General features: G+C 41.5%; 1 protein-coding gene across 3 annotated transcripts in view; it reads left to right on the top strand.

The window, feature by feature from the left end:
• SMAP2 (small ArfGAP2) overlaps positions 1-22,941 on the top strand; it is a 44,886-nt gene that overhangs the window by 9,256 nt on the left and 12,689 nt on the right. For 2 of the 3 annotated variants that reach the window (XM_046662698.1, XM_046662700.1), the window contains exons 2-4: positions 19,129-19,262; positions 20,498-20,583; positions 21,550-21,628. In XM_046662698.1, the coding sequence (XP_046518654.1) occupies positions 19,129-19,262; positions 20,498-20,583; positions 21,550-21,628 (299 nt within the window). Of the gene's footprint in view, positions 1-3,033; positions 3,101-19,128; positions 19,263-20,497; positions 20,584-21,549; positions 21,629-22,941 lie in introns of those variants that run through there. The other variant, XM_046662699.1, reaches the window with a different exon arrangement.

The following is a 22,941-nucleotide window of genomic DNA, read 5'->3' as shown; positions in this document are numbered from 1 at the left end:
GTCTTCAGTTTGTCCAACTCTCCCCTTCCACCCCGCCCTCAGGTACCTCCCTCGTGTGGCTGAAACTCGCCCTGGAATCCCACCTTTGTCGCTATCACTGGGTGCTAAGAGGATTTTATTATTGCTGCTGCTTTTCATTTTTAAGTAATGTTAAGTAGTTCTCTGACCATTTTTGTTGACCATAGCTCTCTTTTCCCCCCAAGATGTATATTCTCTATGAGTGTTCTGGTTTGCTTTTACATACACATATAGAATATGGTTTATTTAGAAAGTACTGAATTTCATAAGCTCACTGGAGAATGCTTTGTTGAGTTTTAAAAATTTTTATTTCAAGTCAAAACTTTCAAAGAGAAATTTCTTAATCTGAAACAAGGAGAACTGGATCCCTCAGGCTTCATGTCATTTTTCTTTGCCCAAAAAACAAATGTGTAATGTTCTCATTTTATGATGTACTGAACAGAGTAAAACAAACACAGGAAAAAGAGAGACCTGTTCTCAGCCGTAGCTGATAAGCCTGTCCTAACACAGTGATTTGAGAAAATAGAGTGCCTTGTCTTTTCCTTTTTTCAAATAGCCATACTGTCTTTGCAGCAGTTGCTAGTGATGGAAAGACCATAAATCCCCACGCCTCTGCCACAGAGCTTACATCTTTAGATGTGGGTTTACGTGCTAATCCTACCACATTGCTTCCTGAAGTGCATGCGAAACAAATTTTGTTATTTAACTTCTTCCTCTTTTCTTGTCTCACTGGAAGTCCCCCAGTGTGTGGATTTAGAAATGAATTCTCCAGTGTTTCAAGCCTGAGTTAAAGATTTTGTCTTAATATTGTTTAGAAGGTCATTTTTGTCCTAATGCCTTCAAAAAATAATTTCTTACAGAATTTTCTGTGTGAGCTGGTCACATCGTAAGCTGCAGGATAAAGCTCGACAGGGAGGGGGCATTGGTGTCTTTTCTTGTTGATAGATTACCACTGGGGTTATAACTGACACAAGCCCTCCAGCGAGAAATGGGAAGGAAACTCCCCATTCTTATCCTGATACTTTTGTTCAAAACAACTGTAAACAGCAGAGCTAATGGAACCAATTTAAGTGTGACAGCAGATTTGAGAAAGAAAGAATTAAAAGATGCAAGCTCTTCTCTTATGTGGAAAGCATTTCTATTGAAAGAATAGCCATTTGGTACCTGGACTTTGCTGCTCTGAAGGTAGGCATGAGGAGTTTGTTTAGAGGAACTGTTTCAGACCCAGGAGAATTTTGAGAAAAGGCCTTTCCTGTAGTGTAAGTACTGTATTAACTTGTCCAGCTTGTACGTGAGAGAAAGGAGGTGTCATTAAAGGCGGCATTGGAAATCAGGAAGACCCCAGACCAGCTCCTCTGAGCGTTTGACTTAGTTCTGAGCCTAGTCTGTGATGGAAGCAGCCCGACACAGATGCCTCAAATCCAGGGTCCATATTGTGGGCAGATTAAAAATAGGGCTCAGTTTCATTAGACTTCTTCTGCATTTAAGGGGAAGAAAAGAAAAAGATTTGTTACCATAGAAACAGACTCCCAGACCAGTTGTTTTTTGTCTTGTGGGATTCTGGGGGTAGGGAGGCAGGAGGGTCCTTGTGCTTATTAGGTAAACATCATTAAATGCTGTTTCTTTCAAAAGCAAAAACTTTGTTTTTTCTAATTATGGAAGTTATTCATATTTGTGATAAAAATCATTAGAAAGTATGAAAAAGTATAATGATATAGAAGATATTTCCCATAACCTGTATCACCCATTTTTTACTTGAGTTTATACCGTAATAATTTTATATCATTATGTTTTTGCTTAACATTTAACATAAGCATTTTTCACGCCATTAAAAATATTTAGGGGCTGGCCCCGTGGCTGTGTGGTTAAGTTTGCCCGCTCCGCTGCAGGTGGCCCAGTGTTTCGTTGGTTCGAATCCTGGGCGCGGACATGGCATTGCTCATCAAACCACGCTGAGGCAGCGTCCCACATGCCACAACTAGAAGGACCCACAACGAAGAATATACAACTATGTACCGGGGGGCTTTGGGGAGAAAAAGGAAAAAAATAAAATCTTTAAAAAAAAGTGTTTAAATACCTTTATTGTATTTCATCGTTTGACTGTGTCATTACTTACTTAACTCTAGCCCAGTTGCTGGGCATTTGGCTTTTTAGTTTTTCAGTATTGTAAATAATGGTACAACATCAATTTTTGTGTTGCTGTTAGACTGATGGGTTTTTATGTGTTCAGAGTTGAGTGGTCATGTGGGCCCTTTATTTTTAAAAAGGTGTCAGGGAGTCCTCTGGGTTGAGTCCATATAGAGAAGGCCTTGCCCTGGGGGCTGTCATTCTGAACTGCCTCACGGCTGTGGACCTCTGTTGAGGTTAGGAGTGGAGAGCTGGGGACAACCCTGCCTTGAGCATAAGGAACGGCTTTATGGGACATGATCACAGCAAGATGGGTGATATATTCTTATATCTCATGCGTAATCTTCTACAGTAAATACTTGATATGTGGAAATATTGTTGTGCCATTGAACGGCCTCTTATGTTGTTCACACAGGCCTCCTTCACTTAAATTCAGTCCACTGGGCAGGTGGGCTAGAGTCCCTGCATTGGTCGAAAGGGGATGACAGCTACTGCATTTTTTTTTCCCCAAAGGCTTTCCTTAGACTGTAAATTCTATGAGGACAGGGATTATGTCCCATGTATATCTGTATATTTAATGCACAGTGGCTGGCACATGGTGTCTAATATCTCCATCGTAAGCACTATTATTCTATTATGTGTTCAGATCATATTCTTTTTTTGTTTTATTTTTTGAAAGTCACCTTCATGCTATTAACTCAGATATTTGAAGATCTGTGACCTTCCAGGAAGCCGAGCAGATGAAGTTCATATTTGCTTTGTGGTATTTGCTGCTTTGTGCCATTTCTTTTGTGTGCTTCTGGCATCTGTGCCGCATTGAGAACCGGAGCCAGTCACGAAGCTCATACTCTGCCCTCACAGTGGGAGGTTTCAGTGCGACACATCATCGTGAGGAAACGTGGCATGGGGTGTGAGGCGGGAGGCAGCAGTCGTAATCCTTCAGCCTTCTTGCGGGGTAGGAGTAAATATTTAGACACGGCTCTCAGGCGCGGTAGAAATTAACAATAACCTTGCAGCACTTTTAGACATTCTCCCCTTTACCCGCTGGAACAGGTTTGTTTCATTTGAAGAACTTTGCTCTGGCTCTTTTGAAGCTGAGATTTTTTTCCTAGACACCTGCCCTGGGTCCCTCTGCATAATGTTCCCTTTGCAGGATGTTTCTGTCCTCATGGCTGGCATCTTTGCCTCACCCCTTTGCACGACACCTTCTGACCTGTGCCTCATTATACCCAATTCTGAAACACCTAGATTTTGAACATTATAGTGAGTGTTTTATTTTTGAAAGGGGAAATCTCTATCTTTTGCTCTCTTCCCTTTAGCCAGGGCTATTTTGATGACTTAACATTTAGCATGCCACTGGACTAACCATCTGTACTTTGATCCCAGATTTCATTTCTGTTCTGCTGTTTGTTTAGAAATGAAAGTTCTCTAGCTTGTTTGCGTACGGCTGTGATTGAATTAAACTGGCACCAATTTTCCGTCTGTTTGCCATTGGTTAGGGCTCCTGTGATGTGTTAGGAAAGCTGCTGCACGGTGTTGAGGACAGAAGCTCACATGTCCGTGGTCTTGTGCAAGGGTTCATTTGCTGACTCAGAAGGTTTTGGGTCAAGCTTTGCCTGGGTGAAAGGCTTGAGCTTCCCTTCAAACAGTTGGAAAACATTTTCTGCCTGGCCACTTGGTCTTGAGGTCTAGTCTATCACACTCTTCTCCACCTCCGGGCTTCTTTTGAGGAAGAGGAATGTGGGTGGGATGGGGTGTGAACAAGCCTTCACGCACAGTCTCAGATGTTGGGTTTCCCAGCGGAGAGAGTGAACTGTGTGTTGTAATAGAGAAGAACACCTCAAAACAGTTTAGTGGCCATTATTGGACATCTGCTACATTTAACACACATTCGGAGTCTATAAAGATGATTCTAATTCCTGTCTAGCTGATGCTTTCTTCTGTGAACGTGGGTACATGGGTTGGCCTCTCTGGGCCTTAAATTTTTCCACCTGTGCTTGCACTAGATAATCCTTAAGGTTCTTTCCAGTTTTGAAAACATTAGTTTTCCTCTAAATGTTTCACTCTTTGTTACAGAGAAGAGTCTTTTCCACTGAATTGGTATCTTCTCATATCTCCCGTGCTCCAAACTAATGGCTTTCAAATGCCTCCTCTAGGGCAGGGCTTCTCAACCTGAGCACTATTGACATTTTGGATACTTTGTTGTGGGGCTGTCCTGTGCATTGTAGGATGTTTTAGTAGCATCCTGGCCTCTGCCCACTAGATGCCAGTCGCAGCGCCCACCCCTGCCAGATGTGACAACTAAAAATGTCTCCAGACGTCGACAGTGCCCCTTGGCGAGGGAATTGCTTCAGTTGAGAAACACTGCTGTAGAGGGAGACGAGTGGTACTGTTTGAATTGGGGCTATTTTTAATGTCCATTTTCATATTGTTTCTCTTCTGCTTATTACCTATTCTGGGGGTAGAGGATGAAGAGCAGTCTCATTGGTCAATGGCCGTATCACCCTTCATAGCTTCTTCTAAAGATTTGCATCCCCCAAGTGGGCAGGCTCACTTTGCATCTTCGGTATTCTTTTCAGAATATGAATGGATACTGATTGTTGCAAAGAGGAAGTTAAGGCTTTAATCAGAAGTAACCTGAAAAAAATGTAAAGAACTAAATGTCCCCAGTGGGTGAAGGTAATAACTTCTAGTGAACCAAGTAGCAGCTGTTACCTGAAGTAAGATCATAGGAGATTAGTGATTTCCTATGAAGTGAGTGGTAGGAAATTAGTTTAATTATAATGTCAAGTTTTGGAATATCAGGTCCACCTGGTGGACTTTGAAATGATCATCTAGCAGTTAGCTGAGCAGCCCCTCCCCCACAGCTCCTCCCCCCAGCCTACTGTCAGCCATTGATGTAGTGATTGAACTGTATCAGATCTCTGATGAGATCTAATTTTTATCCTTCTTACATTTGCCGTAACATGTCAGTTTTAGGTTGAATAACTTTGCATTTGCCCCAGTGTCATCTTTTCCTCGTGTCTTTTAAATCCACATTCTTGACTGGATTGGGTGCAGAATGGTGCTGGTTGCTGACTGGGGTAGAGTGTGTTCTGTAAGCATCCTTGCTGGGGGGCTCTGGGATCCCAAAGCCATGATGGAGACGCGTGAGCCTGTGTCGGTCCCAGTCCCTTGGTCCTGGCAGCTCTGTGTTCCATTCCAGCTGAGCCTTTGCTGGAGTAATTGGCCACATAGAGCCTTCAAGCCAAACAATTGTTTGTACTGAGATAGTCTCACTGTTTAGCTTCTAATGAAATAATCTCCTTCCTGCCCCTAATGAAAGCAGCTATTTTTTTATTTCCTCCCTCCCATTTTCAGAGAAGCCATGTTTCAGCTGCCACTCTTCTAGCTTATTCATAAATGCTTTAAGCAGGGTCTTTGTGCAGAGGAAATTGGCTAGAGCCAAAATATCATGGGCTAACCAGGAGACAAGGAACATCAAGGACACCCTTTCCCCTAACTTCCCTTTCTTTTCTTTTTTTTGTGAGGAAGATTGGCCCTGAGTGAACATCTGTTACCAGTCTTCTTCTTTTTGCTTGAGGAAGATTGTTGCTGAGGATCTATGCCAATCTTCCTCTATTTTATATGGGATGCTGCCATAGTGTGGCTTGATGAGTGGTGCTAGGTCTGCACCTGGGATCTGGGCCTGCAAACCCCTGGCCACTGAGGTGGAGCGTGCGAACTCAACCACTATGCCACTGGGCCAGCCCCTCCCCTAACTTTCTATGTAGGGTATTTAAATTACCTTTGTATGATTTTCTGATTAAAAAGTGATTCAAACCTGAAGTCCACATGAGAAAAATACTCAGGTTTTTAAAAAAAATATACCAAATTAGGCAGGTGTTACCTAAAGGAGCTCAAAAAAATAAACAAAACCAAAAATGAAACCCAGCAACAGAACCACCATAGATGAGTGCCACAGGAGAACAGCAAAGTGGTGTAGGAGTCAGAATAGGACGGAGAAAAGGCTTGATGGAGAAAGTGCATGGAACAAGATTTTCACAGTGATGTTTTGCAGATAGGTGTAATTGCCGTGTAAAGCTGTTTGTGAGGGCTCTTAAGTCAGTCTGGAAAGTGTAAGTAGTCCAGTTTTCGTTATTGGTCAAAACCAAGAACCTGCAAAATGTGAATTCAGGAAGGAGAATCCACAGGTAGAGATGAAAATTTGCCCAGGAAGCCCCAGTGTGCCCTGCTTCTCTTTCTCGCTTTGGGTTGCTTCTTTTGGATTATCGATGCTTTTGTCACATTGCTGCCTCTGCGCTAAAGCTCTGGCTTATATATAGACACAAATCACTTCCTTTGATTCTTTGCCCTTAACCCTGTCAGGACTGTTCAGAACTTTGAGTACAAAGAGGGGGAAAAAAGGGAATTTATCACAAAATATCCAAAACTAAACAATAGTCACCCTTTCAAGGTTTAATTGCTGATCCTACCCTGCCTTGTTCTCAGTCCCTATTCAGCTTCATAAGCCTGGGGTCTCTGTGCCTTAGCTTTATAGGGCCAGGGTAGCTTCTTAATTACCTTGCCTGATTTCTTTCTTCTCAGCACCAGCCCTCCTCCATGTGAAAGGTGCTATCTAAGGACCCACCGCCCAGGAATTGACTCTCAGAGAACTTGACCTAGAGCTAAAAGCCCAACTAGCCTGGTGCTGCTGCTCGCTTAGGGCTCTTGGACTCATTTCCCAGTGGGCAGGCATCCAGGCCTCTTCTGAGGCTTCTGGCATAAGAAGAGACTTCATCCTCCAGGCGGCACTGAAGATTCTCCAGCAAAAGTGGGGTCTTCCCGCTTGGAGGGCCCAGCAGTATGTGTCACAACTTTTATACTGGTCTCTCATGGGAGTGGTTATTTAACAAGAACTGTGGACATACTGGGTTTTTTTTTTTTTTTAAGATTTTATTATTTCCTTTTTCTCCCCAAAGCCCCCTGGTACATAGTTGTATATTCTTCGTTGTGGGTTCTTCTAGTTGTGGCATGTGGGACGCTGCCTCAGCGTGGTCTGATGAGCAGTGCCATGTCTGCGCCCAGGATTCGAACCAACGAAACACTGGGCTGCCTGCAGCGGAGCGTGCGAACTTAACCACTCGGCCACGGGGCCAGCCCCCATACTGGGTTTTTTTAGAAGGGAAAAGTTTCATTTTGACTACATAAAATTTAAAAGCATATTCAAAACAAAATAACAGAAGTTAAAAAGAAATTTAAAAATCAGGAAACAAATAATTGCAAAATGTCAATTCTCCTAAATTAATCCATGCCTCTAGGGCTAAACTAATAAAAATATTACTAAGTTTGGCTGAGGGTGGTGGTGGTGTTTAGTTTTTGTTTTGCATTGTTATTAAAACCAATCAAAATTTATTGAGATAAATATTGTTACTTTCATAGATTTTTAACAACAGCTCATTGCATTTCCAGTATTGTTTCAGATGTCTCCACTTGGTCATGTCAAACTTCAATTAATGGTTTAAGTGATAGTGGATCTTTTATTTCAGTCAAAGAACTGTAGTTATACTGTCCAATTCTAGAAAGTTCAATGAAGTGGGAATAATATGTTCCTAAGCACTGTATTAAAAACTGTCTTAGGAATTATAGTAAGAGCAAATGTAGCATCGATTAAATAACAGCCCTTAACTAAAAAGAGAGAAATCAGAATTACTTTTAAAGAGAGAAAACGTGTGCAAATGTTCTGCTGTGGTTGTGGATTCAGGGGGCGGCTGCTGTGGAAGCTAAAACCTGACTGTGACCCGGGTCCCTCAGCCCTCCCAGTGTGACCCTCCTCCTTCCCTGGGAGCCTGGTAAGGACAGGGGCGCCCTGACCCTCTCGGTCCTCTGCTTGTTGAATGGCAAGGGCTAAGGAGCCACTGGGGAAAGCTGCAATTTCAACTCTGCTTTAGCCAATTGTTGTCTGCTGTGACCATTTTCTTTTCTTAACTCCTTGAGTTTCCTCTCAGTCAACAGAGATGCCAGCTAACTTTGTTGAGCTTTTTATCTCGTGGGACATAGTCCATCTTTGATAGAAGGAAGTATGTTTTTCCGGTTCTCTCTCTAGGCCTTTGACCATCGTTCCATGGGGGTTGCACTTCTGGAGTATATTGCTGATGTTCTGATACACTTTGGGAAGTTTCCTCTTTCTTTCTAAGCAATAACCTCCTGCCTTGATTAATTTTCTGTGAAGTTTCATTATATGTTCTTCATGTAGTTCGGTCAGTATATGAAGTTTCACCGGAAGCTTTTGAATCTCACTTTCAAGCTGTGACTATTCAGACTATTAAGATGCTTGCTCAGTTTGGAAATTTCTCATTTGACCTGTAAGCCCTATTTCATTTTCTTCACAAAGCCTTTAAAATGTTTCTTCTTTTCTCCTTCAAGATTTTTAAAGGAGACATTTAAGTTAACAGCATCAATGAGTTTCTTCAAGGTGACTTCTGACTCAGAGTCTGGGTGGTCCCCATTTTCTGATCCAGTCTTTTTGTCTAATCCCAAGTTGTCATCATTCATGTGATTTTCTCCAAAGAGAGAAGGCAAATTTACCATCTCCTGCACAGTTTTAGTCATAGATTTTTAGCTGGCTGTTTTCATCATTTACAACCTATTTCATTCATGTGTTTGAGTTTTTAAGCATTTCTTTCCTCAGTTCCCACACTCTTTGCTTACATTCTGTGGCTTCTTGGGAAAGCAGTTTTAGGCTTTCCTGAAGAATGTTTTCAACCATACCATCCATTCTTTCCCTCTGAAGTTATTCTACATTCTTCTGAGATGTTTTTAGGGTGTTTTCATGCCAGTCACTAGCGTTTGCAGAGATTTTGATGTATCTTTAGTGACCATGTATGTCCTTGAAGGCAAGCCAGCATCACTCCATGAAATGAAAGTTTAGGGGGCTCACTTTTCTCTTCTTTTTCAAGAAAGTCTATTGTGTCCTTAAGTGAAGAGGTGGACCTGTTCAGATTTGTGTTAATTTTTGCCATTCTCAATGTAATGTTCAAGGACTGGCTTCCACTGGAGGCATCAGCTTGTGTCATCCGTCTAATCTTCTCACTGACTTTATGAGATTCTTCAACCAGGCAGCAAATCTTTTGGCTAGCTCTTTTCCCCTCCTTAAAATATGCTGGCTCTTTACTATCAAAACAGTCATAGCTGCACATACCAGAACCTCCTAGGGAAATCCCAAGAGACGTGGGCCTTGCCTCATACTTCAGACAGCACCACCAAGAGCACTGAACAGCTGCTCCAGGACTGGCTGGAAAGACATCTTTGTGACAATCAAGAGGCCCTCTGGTTGGAATCAGGGACTCTCCACGCCCAGGATTCCCTCTATCTGTGTCCCATCCCCAAATCAGGAAAAGGCCTCTGAGCATCTGTGGATAGGAGTCACCCTCTCAGATTACTCCGTCTGGCTAGAACATGGCAGCTGGCACCTATATACACAGTTTTAAGGGGAAGTGATGTCTTTTTTGGTGTATAGAAGTGAGAAGGGGAGTAATAAGAATTGATCCTAGAAAGGCCCAGATAATAGAAGAATTTAAGCTATACTTAGAAGTTAGCAGTTCAGTTGACAATGGGGGTCCAGTTACCTGTCTTTGAGTAGGGTGATGACATCATTGGAATATACCTTGGCAGAAGGTCCTTTTCAGAGCTAAAAAAAATTCCAAACTAGGATCTCGTCCTTTCCCTTCTGAGGTATTCTGGGAATTAGAGTTGAGTAATAATGGTACGGGTTGATTTGCTAGTTCTTTATTACCAGAAACATCACCTAGGTATACCCTAGTTACCATCCAGTGCTGAGATAGACGGAAAGGAAGAGTTACAGCCTAACCCACAGTAAATCCCTCCCTACTAATAATAAACCAGAAAGATAAGACTGATGTGGAGCTAAATTTACCGAAAGTTAACTGCCCTTCCTTCAAGTCTTTTCAGAGTAGTTTAATGAATTTTAGAGATAACACCTACTATCTTTTGTAAGAGGTAGATTTTAGAGATAACCTAATCTGGGGAAGGAAATGGACTCTCAGAGAAGTGAATTGACTTGACTAAAGTCACACAACTGATTAGTGGCACAGTGTAAATAATCCGTATCCTTAGCTCTGTGGATAGCAGGGGCCGGGGAAATAATACAAGATACGTACAAGCACGTTACTGGACTAGTTCAGAGCAAGTCCTGGTTTTCCTGGGAGTTAAAGGAGATGAATAGCCGACATATAGAGGAGCTGAGGAACGCCAGTGCACCCAGCTGTAGACGTGTGCCTTGTTTTGGTCCCTGGCCCATTGGCCGTCTAATTGTTTTGGACTTATTTCTGTAGGCTGTTTTTCAGTTGTATTTAATTTTGTGGTCCTCCCTTGCCCAGGACTGAGCAAAGTCAAGGCAGATCCATTGTCTGTAAGCACTGCTAACAACTAGAGAAAGATGAAGACTCTCTCCTTCCATTCTCCAGCTAGTCCCCAGTCTGCTTCCCTGTTGACTTCCTAGTGTTACCAACTTTAATGTCTTTCGAGAAAAGCCGTTTCAAGTTAACTGCTAAAATAGCTTTACATGTAGATTGACTAATGGTTTCATCAGTGTGTGATTAGCGGTGTTCTGCTTCACTGACCTCCTTTTTCTGGTTACCTGCTAGGAAGATAACGTTGCTTTGCTTCACCTCCACTGATGTCATAGCGTTCTGATTGCTACATCTGTTCTGCCATTGACCTCCTGGATTAAGTTGGCTTAACTGGCTTGTATTTTGGTTGAGTGTATGAGTAGCTGCTCTCTTCTGCTGGATCTCCAAACCTCTATTGTATCTTGCATACTCTGATATTTTATATAAATGTGGGAGGAGTATAGCAATGGCACCAGAGGGTAAAAATGTAAGAAGGCAGATTAATGGGACTCAGTATAAGGAAGACATCTCTGATAATCAGTGCCATCTAACACTCGAACTGACTTAGGACTGGAGCTGTTCAAGGAGGAGCCAGGTGGTCACTTCTAGGAAGCTCTCCTGCATTCGGTGGGAGGTTAGACTCTGACTTCTAAGGTTCTTTCCACCTCTGATTTTCCTAAATTCCCTGGTGTAGTATTCACCTTTATTCTCTAATCAATCTCAGAAATGTTTCAATTTGTTTTGCCTCAAACGTTTAAAAAGCTTAACTTCTGCTTTTCTTAAATATATGAACGTGGATGGTGTCTCTTCTTGACAAAAGGAAACAACATTCTCGCAAGATAGACCGGATGGAAAGGGCCTTCTCTACAGAACATTCTGAGAGCAGAGGGTGATTGAGTAAGCCCTTATTTTGGTCTCATGGTTCCCTAAACTGTTTGTACTGTTTATGGTTATTTTGGAATAGGGAAGTAGGTGAATTCTCTTTTGGACAGATGAAAACAGGCTGGTAAACACACCTCTCAGCAGCCCTACCTAATTTCTCCGAGACGGCGCTGGCGTTTGCGTGCTCTTCCTTATAGTGAATCAGGAGGTGAGGAGACAGGATGTGTGGAGCCGAGGCAACTGGCTTTGGAAGTATTCTTAAAGCAATTGCTGCTGCTTCTTCACTTTGCCTCCCAAATTTCATGTTGGAATTAATGACAGGCCAAATCAAAGAGAGTTAACCTCTATTTTCAAATCAGAATTTGTTTATTTAGGTTCTTCCTTGTGTGTCTGTCACAGTTAAACCAGTTTTCAATGCCAGTTGCAGGCTCCATGAACTGAATTTGCTTCAGTGTGTTAGGTTCATCAAGCCCTAACACCTTCATAAATTGATTATTTCATGTTGCATTTTCAGAACCACTGAATGTCAAGCAGGAAGGGACCTAAAAATTACCCGCAAATCAGCTAGGAGCCCTGTAGGAGTAGAAAGAACTTTAGGACTCATGGTTTGCCCACCTGCTGAGCAGGGGTCATTTCTCCACCATCCCTGGGAGGCGGTCATCCAGCCTTTGCTTGAACACCTGCACCGACTGGGATTCTCCTGTTTCTGGATGTGCTGCCTTTGTCTTCACACAACCTGAATTGTTAGGAAACTCTTCCTCAGAGTGCGCTAAAGTCAACTTCTCCTCCCTGGTGCTGGTTCTGCCTCGGAGCTCCCCTCTCTGTGGGATAGTTTTGCCTTTAAGGTGTTTGAAAATATCTTCTCCCTTCATTTTGCAAAACAGGAAAAAATTGTATACTTTTACCTTACTGATTGATGAATTCATTTAATAAGTATTTATTTTGTGTGTCCTATTTGTGAGCATTGTGCTAAGTATTTGGGATGAAAGATGAAGGGGCGTGGTCCTTGCCTTCGAGAGCTCACAGTTTGCTTAGGACAAGGGAGACCTGTAGGCGGTGAACTCGTAAGATATTAAGTGTTAGAAGAGCAAAGCATACGGTGGACTATTAGCCATAGGGAAGGTTAAGATTTATTCCATGGGAGGGCCTCCCAGAAGAGGTGACGTTGGACTGGAGTTCGAAGTTTGTCAAGCAGGGAGTCGGGGAGAAAGCTGTTCCAGGTAGAAGAATGGTGTAAGCAAAGAGGTGTGAGGAATGCATGGCATATTTCAGAATGACAACTTGCCCAGCGTGTGTAGGGCACAGGCTCCTAAAGGGCTTTTCTGTGTCATGTTAAGGAGTTTCAACTTATCCTGCAGCCAATAAGGAGCCATCGATGGCTGTGACTGTGTTGTTTTGTTTTTAAAATACCTGTACTATTTTTTTCATAGTACAAAAGTAATACAAGTTTATTGCAATCAATTCAGAGAGTTTGTAAAAATATAGAGAAGAAAATAGATATTTCACAACCCCACTACCCAGAAATAATAGCTTTTAATATTTTACATATATTCTTCTAGACATTTTTTTGTGCATACATATACATTTATTCACATTCTTAAACAAAAATGGAATTGTTCTGTGTATACTGCTTTAAAACTGAAATTTAAAATTAATGTAACATGGAGATATTTCTATATTAAATAGAGAGCTACAAAATTTTCTCCCTATTGTGTGGTGATATTGTAATTCCTTTATGTAATCTGTTGATATTTCTGATTTTTTTTTGAGTGAGGAAGATTGGCTCTGAGCTAACATCTGTTGCCAATCTTCCTTTTTTTGCTTGAGGAAGACTGTTGCTGAGGTAACATCTGTGCCAGTCGTCCTCCACGTTTTTGGTGGGATGCAGCCACAGCATGGCCTGAGGAGCAGAGCGTAGGTCCGTGCCTGGGATACGAACCTGCTAACCACAGGCTACTGAAGCAGAGTGCACAAACTTAACCACTATGCCACCAGGCCGGCCCCAGAAGGTTTCTAGTTTTTATTAGAACATTCTTAATGTATTAATGAATATTCTTAATATATTTCTATGTATATTTGACTTCTTGTTTCCTTGATGAGTTCTTACAAGTCGGGGGGGGGGATAGTCAAAGGATTTACTTACTTTTAATTAATTTTTAAACAAATTTTGCCTCCCTGCTGTATTCAGGGAACTGTTGTGCCCTGGGAATATACAGTGAACATCACAGATCTGCTTTCTGCTCTTCTGGCACTTCTAGTTTAGTGGAAAAGACTGTTAAACACTCACACAAATAAATATATGATAAAATGGGGTATGACTAAGAAAGAAAAAGTAAAGGGTAAATGAAAGTTTATAATTTGTAAAAAGGCCTTATCTTTTAGAGATATATGCTGAAGTAGACACAGAGGAAATGGTATGATATTTGGAATTTGCATCAAAATATTTCAGGGTTGGGAGCGAGGGAAAGTGGCTGGGAGTAAAGCTGAAGTAAGATTGGCCTGGGGTTGATAATTGCTGAAGCTGGTGGTGAATTATACTGTGCTTTTGTGTGTCTACAGTTTTCCATAATAAAATGTAAAAACCAGAAGAAAAGATGGGAGAAAGATTATAATCTGGTTTAGACTGAGGGGCCAAGGAAAGGCCCCTTTGAGGAAGAAGCGTTTCAGCTGAGACGTTCATGATACATAGGAGATGACCAGGCTACAAGTGGTGGATGGTGGTTGGGGAAAGAGCTTTTTCGGCAGTGGGAGCAGCGTGTACAAAGGCCAGAAGCCCTAAGGAAGGAAGATGTTGGTGCCTTGAGGAAGTGAAAGAAGGCTGGTATCATAGGAGGTGAGAGGCTGGGGAAGTAGGCATGGGCCAGATGATAGAAGACCTTGGAGACCGTCTTAGGGTTTTGCTCTCTGACTGAGCAGTGCTAGAAGGAAGCCTTCCATAGAAGGGTTTTAGGCAGTCTAGTGACAAGGTGGCTTTTGCTTCTTTAAGAGCTCAGGCTGGCTCTTTTGTGGGGAATGGTTTTGGTTCTGGGATGGAAGAGAAGGGAATATAAAAGTAAAAGTGGAGAGCCATTATAGTCTAAGAGATCTGGTGACTTTGGATTAGAGAAATAGCATTGCAGATGGAGAGGAGAGAGACTGATTTGAAAGCTATTTTGGTCTTGGTGATGGTATAAATATGGGGATTTAAGGAGAGATATCAAAGATGATGCATAAATTTCTGACTGATGCAGTTGAATGGGTGGAGGTGTAATTGACTAAGATGGAGAAGAATGGAGGAAGAGCAGGTTTTGTGGCAGAAGATTAGGAATATCTTGTTTGGCATATGCCATTCAGAAAATTAGCACCAATCTACATTTTCACCTCTATATATGAGACTACATGAAAGGTATATATGTTCAGGGGCCTGATCTGTACAGCTCTGTGTTTTAGAAAGATTATTCTGCTAGGAGTCTGGAGACCAATTCGTTGTTAGTCCATGAGCCCTTTGACCGGGGGCTCTCATCTTTGTTGTCTCTGCCTTTGTATCCCTAGTACCTAGCAGGCAGAGTGCTTGACACATAGTAGGTACTCAATAAATAATGCTAAAAGAATGAATGCTTATGGGTGAGAGATGAGGTCTAGGTAGAGATGGATGGATAAATTCTGGAAGTTTCCAAGATAGATTCCACAGGGCCTCAGTGTAAGATGGAAGAGATTTTCTCTCCCTTCCTTGACCCTTCCTGTCAAAGAGCTTTTCAATGGACAGCCATTAATTTATCAGTGTTTTTTTTTTTCTCAACGTTTATTTGTTGGAACTCCATAAGTTAGAGGTCAACAAGCTGTCATTATTCTAACAGTAGCTTCAAGCTGTCTGTAAGTCTAGTTCTTTTCTCTGCTGCGTTCTCAAACCCAGAACCCTTCGAAGCCTGGCAGCTCTGCTGCTGGGGGCAGTTTGCGCAGCAAGGAAGCGTGCCGCAGGGCAGCGGTAGTTACTCCATTGGTAGGAGCTGTGCAGAAGTTGGATGTAAACTGGATATTACTTATATGCTTCCTCTTTTACAAATGGAGACTTGAGCCCTAGAAAGACGTGTCAAAACACATGCAACTAGTCAGTGTAAACCCAGATTTCCCTGCCAGTGGGCTGGCTAGTACTTCCTACAGTCGATTTCTTGATAGATCAACCAAATCCGTATACTGCCTTCATTTCCACTGATTCCTTATTGCAGAGTGCATTACAGAGAGTATATTAATTAACATCATAATTACTTATTATATGTTAACTTTAATATTGCTGAATGCTTCCTGAGCCTGCTCTGAGGCTCCTGTTGAATATGCTCACTTAGCCATGACCTTGTTCTTCTGTCATGCTAATCACTACCAGTTTATATCCCTTGTCTATCCTTCTTGCTTTCAGAATTGTTCGGAATATTGTCTCTCAGAGTCTCTTCCATTTTCAGCTTCAAAATGTTGTCTTTTATATTTTCTCCTTGGTTGCCATGACCAGTGTGTATTGAACAATTGGTTTACTTTGCAAGCGTACCAAATTTAAGTAGGCTGGCCCTGTGGCAGAAACACCAGATACTCCGGGATCTAAGCATGGCAGGCTGGCAGCTCTGAGCCTTCCCTTGTGTGGGTGGTGGAGGCATGTGTGGGCACAAGGGCAGGGCGGGGGTGTATAGCAGAGAAGGGGAACACGTGGGGTCCAGGTAGTGCATTTTCAAAGAGTATTTTGAGGGAGATAAAGGAAGCTGCTTAAAATTTCATGTTTTCTAGAAGACTGAAATTGGATTCAGGGTAAATTTCTTCTTTCTGATATTCAGTTAGTCAGTTTTGCTTCTGACATTTTAGGACTAGAAGTCACATTCCTGTCTAAAAAGAAGCATTCTGCGCTGTTGCACAGCGTGTCGGTATATACATATGATTGAGTTAACAGGCCTAATCAGTGAAGGAGATGAATGGGAAATGGATTCTGGAAGTCTCATTCTATACCATGTTCTTATAGGTAGTTCTCTTTTATTATTATCCCTCTGTGTTCTAAGCACTGTGAGGTGGGTATTATTGTCCCCATTTTATAGATGAGCAAACTGAGGCTTAGGAAGTTTACGTATCTCTCTGAAGGCCGCACAGCTAATCATTGATGGAGCTGACATCCAAACCTAAATCTTTTCTGGCTGCAAAGACTGTACTTTTAATAACTACACCATTTTCCCACGTGTTCAGCCATCTAAGTAGCTTTTGTCTCTTGTGTTTTCCTCTTCTCCAATTTCAGAATCTTTTATGGAGCATGCAGTTACTGACTAACAAATCTGGCGGCTCAAAACTAAAAGGAGGCGGAGTGTCTGAGATAGAACTGCCACTCTTCCCCTGGGAAAAGGTGGTGGGAAGGGTGTGGGAGGACCGCAGTGGCGGCTCTCCTCCGACTTCTCATGAAAATATCATGGCCTGTGTTCTGTACTGAAGCCTTGTTTAGTGGCTTTAGAAAAATCAGATCTTAGTCTTTGTATCCCTCAGAGGCAAAGAGACTTTAAATACTCTGGAATGGAATCTGGAGAAATTCCATAGTTGTGACAGTGGCCTAGATGATTGGGAATATCCTTCTCTAGATTTAGGGCCAGGAAGCAAAGAGTGTAACATTCCACGGCTAACTTTTAATTAGTGTTTTTGGCTTCTGGTCTTGTTAGCAAACAAATATATTTTAACTATCTTATCATGAGTTCTAGACTCTGGGATCTAGAGCAAAGGGAAAATGGTAAAGAAACATGAAATATTAACTTTTGGTCTCGTTTTTAATCCTGTATAACTTAGATCTTATCTGAGTTCCTTTATGAAAATTGTAACCCCAAACAGACATACGGCACCCTAAGAAACTTCGTTCATGTGTGTTTAGGTTTTTCATTTTGTGTTTATGTAGCTCCCCACCACCCGAAGGAAATGTGTGAATCATTATGTGTTTATTAGCTATATGGCAGGCCTACTGTGCAAATCTATCCAGGGATTTGAAGGGACCGAAGGTCTTTTTAGATCAAGATGAAAGCAATAAGAGGGTGTTGGGATACAATTTCAGGCAGAAAACACCACCTGGTGGTTATAAGGAGGATTTGACCCTCTGTATTTGTAATTCGCCCTAGGATCTGAGTGATACCTTTGTCAAAAAATTACATTCTTATTTATAACAATCATGGATTCAAACTTGTAAGAATAATTTTCTGCCATCTGATTCTAGCATTCCTTCATTAAAACTGCCGCCAAACCTGCAGACCGATCAAGTAATCGTCTGTGTCTGGCAGAACCGAAGTCTTGTGCCTTTTGCTGTTAGAAACACAGGTCCTGTTTATCTCTGTAGAAAATCAATTTGTGACTTTTCACCTCTTTATTGCAACCTCTAACTGTGATGTCATGCTTATTTTATGTGGTAAATTTCTGCGTAGTGGAATGATGGAGAAGGAAATATCAGTGGTTTTTCAGTAAGTCTTTGAAAGGTGTCATATAAAAAGTAAGTTGCCTTTTTCCTGTATAAAAATTATGAAGAGGAGTTTGATAATTTTCCAGAGTGATTATTAGTGTGATCAAAGTCAGCAGGGGATGGGAAATTGTGTAACAGTTTTTTATTAAAATACACATCTGAGGGGATGGCCCAGTGGTATAGTGGTTAAGTTCGCACACTCTCCTTTGGCATTTGCCAGTTTGGATCCCAGGCGCGGACCTACACACTGCTCATCAAGCCATGCTGTGGCTGCATCCCACATACAAAATAGAGGAAGATTGGCACAGATGTTAGCTCAGGGACAATCTTCCTCAAGCAAAAAGAGGAAGATTGGTAATGAATGTTAGCTCAGAGCCAATCTTCCTCACCAAAAAAAAAAAAAATCTGAGATTTCCTTTTTTATTGTAATAAGCATCCTTATTACTTGACAGTCTTGAATCTAGATAATTCTATAGTTGGGTAAAGTAGGGACACTAGCCGAAGGGTAAAGGATCCTAAATTAATCTGGATGCATATTTTATAGGCCTGGTAGGGAGGGGAGGATAAACAAAGTTTTAAATTTCAGGTGAGCCTTGGGCTGGCATGACATGTCTGTATCTTTTTTCCTCTTAGGAAAACTGAATCCAGGCCCTACCACCATTGAAAAGTTTCTTGAGTTGGGGGGCTGTTCATATAAGATGCTGAACAGAATGTGACATGGCTTTGCACTGTTCTCCTGGGATTTTTCTTTATTTAATTACAGTATTATTACTTATTGTTATGACAATGTCTGCATTTGAACACTCATGTTATCAGTCACTGTAAAAAGCTGCTCCGTACACAAATGCTCGCATATTGTATAATTCCATTTATATGAAATGTCCAGAATTGGCAAATCTATGGAGACAGAAAGAAGATTTGTGGTTGCCAGGGGCTGAGGGGGAGGAGTTGGGAGGAACGGAGGAGTGCCTGCTCACAGGTTTGAGATTTCTTTTAGGGGTGATGAAAATGATCTGGAATTAGATAGTGGTGATGGTTACACAACTGTGTGAAGATACTAAAACCACAGTATTGTACAACTAAAAAAAATAGAACTAAACTGAAAAAAAGCCGGTCCATGGGGGAATGAACAAAACCAATAAAGGTCATTGTGGTAACGGTTCTCTCACTTATGTTCTAGCAGAAACGGCTGAGGATCTAAATGGTCCAGCTTAGGCTTTGACTCTTGTTTTAATGTGTACTTTATTGCCGTGTTCCTGACCTTCACAGGGCCGCGATGGGCCTCCTGGAACATCGGTGTGTTCATCTGTATTCGATGTGCTGGAATCCACAGGAATCTGGGGGTGCACATATCCAGGGTAAAGTCCGTGAACCTCGACCAGTGGACTCAGGAACAGATTCAGGTACGGACACAGCCCGGGCGCGAGTCGGCCGCTCTCGTGCTTCCGTGTGGAAGCAGTTCCAGAGGAATTTCGCTCAAAGTGGGCACAAAGGTGATGATAAAGAAAGGTTTAGTTGTTAAACACTCATGTCACATCCTCATACTTTAACAGAGAAATTTTTAGTCTTTCTATTTAAGATACAAGTTATTCTACCTATAATTTACCTCCTTCAAAACACAAATGGTCTGTGGTCCAGGACCCCATGGGTCCGTGAAGGTGTAAAGGGGATCTTTGGATCATTTTCTACGAGCCTTGGCATTTGCAGATCTAACATTCGTAGTTTTAGATATTCACTAAAAAAAAAAAAAAATCCTCCAACTTATAAACTTATAATAATATTTTACTGCTAAAATGCATATATGAATCTTGCTTGCTGTTGGGTTGGTGGGCTGGAGTGAGAGACTTAAGTTAGTGAGTCCAGCTGGCCTAAGATCTGCACCTTGATGTGGCTTCCTTGTTCTCCCTTCTCTTCCTGCATTGAAACTTTTAAAAAGTAATTTTTTAAAAAATTGGGGAGGGTGAGGGAAGAGAAGCTGCAAAGAAAACCAGTTGGTAAAGTTGGTAATGGAAATAAGAGGTTATTCTTAACCAGAAAATGACCTTAGAGGTTAAACTGTTTTTATAGATTCACTAAAAGTCTGAAAGGTTAGTTATATTTTTCAGTTACACTTTACTGTCTCTTATGAAGGAAATTGCATACATGGAGATACTTGGGCATTTGAAGATTTGAAAAGATTTCTGGATTTGTCCCTCACAAGTGTTAAGGAGTTTATTTTAAAAGCCTAATGGGAAACACATTTATTGGTAATAGAGCTGAATAGGTTAATTAATAGTATAAGCTCAAAATTGTAATTATTGCCTGATTATTGCCTGCCAAGTAGACATTTTTATTAGTAGCTATGTGTTTTGGACTTTCAAATGGGATCTTGAATTATTACTGAATTAATTGTATCTAGTGGGACAAACCTCTCAGTAAATGGTACTGGGGTGGGAGGTGGGAAAGACACCTGTGGGGGGCCAAAGGTTGGGAGCAGAGTAGAGGGACTCGTGGATCAGTAATCAGAATACCCAGGTTTCAGTGTTGGTTCTGCCAGTCTCGAGGTTGGTTTTTCAATTGTAAAATGCTGCAATTGGGGGAGACATTTTTCACTTCCTTCCTAATGTGACATTCTGTGTTTCCGTGTCTCTGGTTACAGTGCATGCAAGAGATGGGGAATGGAAAGGCAAACCGACTTTATGAAGCCTACCTTCCTGAGACCTTTCGGCGGCCTCAAATAGACCCGTATCTTTTCTGGAGCAACTTATAAGGCTGAGTGGTATTTTGGTGTTTTGAGAGAGTCACACAGGAGTCAAGACCCATGATCTGACTGGGCCATCTCTATATGGATTAGTCCAAGTCTTGCTTTTGCTCTCTCCTGCAACCGAGACATAGAACGCCTGTATACTTTCTAATGTCAGAATGGTGGGTCTCATGGGGAAGACTCATTCAGGAATTAAGACTGCAGTGGTTCACTGTGAATTCTTCCGTAAAGAGACATCTCCAGTAGTTTTTGGGTCTTTGATGAAAAGAATAGTTTTCTGTGCTATGTTGAATCAGCAAAACTACCATTCATTTTTAAGGCCTTCTTATGTCCTATGTGAAGGAATTAACTGTTGTTGACTAGTTAATCCATAACTTTCTTCTGCCATCCCCTCAACAGGGGATAGTACCCAGCTCACAAAACCAAACCCCCTAAAGGCGGTGTTTCTCAAAATGTGGTTTGTAGACGATCTTGTTAGTTTGCTTTTTAGTGGGTGCAGGTGGATCCTGCTAAAATGCAGATTTGGGACCCTGCAGAAGACCCACTGATCAGAATCTGGCAGTGGGCACAAGAGCTTATATTTTTAAGGGGCACTCGGGTGCCTTTGTTTAAGGCCTGTGACCTAAGAGCTTTGAAATAGATAACTGACTGCTTTACCTGTATTCTATAACAGCCAAGCTCCCCTGATGTCAATATGAAGATTAATCTCATTTGCTGCTATCATTACTCTGAACGAAAATCATAGGAAATGGTGATTCCCTGCCATACCCGTGAAGGAGGCATTTTAAGGTCTTGGTCAGAGAAAGTGCATGTGAAGAGACAGGAGCCGTATGGAAACCAGGCAGGAGGGAGAGAGGAGAACAATTTTCCATGGGATATAAATTCACCTTTTATAGTCACATTGTGGGAAAGATTTGTTTGATTTATCCTTAATAAGCTTTTTGCAGAGCTGTTGAGGGATTTATTCGAGATAAATATGAGAAGAAGAAATACATGGACCGAAGTCTGGACATCAATGCCTTTAGGGTTGGTTGTAAATCTTTCAAGTTTTGTTTGCTTATTAATCATGCTAGGGAAGAATTTGAAGAACAGCTACTAAAATACTCCAAAGCTATCAAAAAAAAAATACAAAAGTAGAAAAAAAGCCAGTTATTTGGGGCTGGCCCCGTGGCCGAGTGGTTAAGTTCCTGCGCTCCGCTGCAGGCGGCCCAGTGTTTCGTTGGTTCGAATCCTGGGCGCGGACATGGCACTGCTCATCAAACCACGCTGAGGCAGCGTCCCACATGCCACAACTAGAAGAACCCACAACGAAGAATATACAACTATGTACCGGGGGCTTTGGGGAGAAAAAGGAAAAAAAAAACTGTTAAAAAAAAAAAAAAAGCCAGTTATTGACTCAAGACCATGAGATACCATGGATCAAACTTTTGCCTCAGGGATGGACAGGGCAAACCATCAGGGACTTCTTTGCCGTGATCTATATTTAGATGTTAGTGATCCCCAGTTCCAAATTAGTTCTTCAAATAGACATGATGAGCACACTAGATCAAATAGAATAAAATGTATGTGTATGTATGTATGTATGTATACATATGTGTGTGTACACATTTTTTTCTGTAAGTGAAGTCAACAAAATTAGGTGTAATTAAATCACCAGACTTTCCTTCATTTTGACCAGTGTATATTTCTAGTGAGTTGATGGACTGATTGCCAGTGGGCCCCTTGTTCCTGAGAAGGGTTTTAGAAGGAGACTACCAGTTGCCAAGTACACTTTCCAACCTGGGCATGTGGTTAGAATCTGAAATACAGTGTATGATAACTAGGACAAGTATAACATACAGCAGGAAATACAACATGGTTTCTGGAAGAAGAAAGCACGCCTGACTAATGATAACTAAAGGAGAACCAATAAATATGACTATTTAGAACTTCAAAAGTCTTTGATAAGATTCTACAGGAAATTCTCTTACGAATGATGGACTATTTCTCAAGCCGAAGTATAGAGAGTATGGAATTCTCCAGTTCCAGCACAGGTTCTGTCTGTCTATCTATCTGTCTGTCTGTCTATCTATCTATCTATCTATCTGTTTATTTTAATGGAGGATATACTAGCCAGTGAAATCACTAAGTTTACATGGGCTCTAAGCCCTTCCAGGTATTTTAAAATCAAGCTTATTGGAATCAGCTCCAGGTTGATCTTTTGAGGTGTTGTGAAAAGGGGCATTAACTGGTAGGTAAATTTCAAAGCAAGCAAGTACAAGGTAATACATGTAGTTAGTAAAGAAAATTTCTTCTCAACTTAGTCTGAAGGACTCTTACCTCATCCAGAAAAGGGACCT

The sequence above is a fragment of the Equus quagga genome, chromosome 5 (assembly GCF_021613505.1).
Source record: "Equus quagga isolate Etosha38 chromosome 5, UCLA_HA_Equagga_1.0, whole genome shotgun sequence".
In the NCBI taxonomy this organism is placed as follows: domain Eukaryota; kingdom Metazoa; phylum Chordata; class Mammalia; order Perissodactyla; family Equidae; genus Equus; species Equus quagga.
Note: the sequence above shows the minus strand (reverse complement) of the source record. Positions and strands in the feature narration are given on the sequence as shown.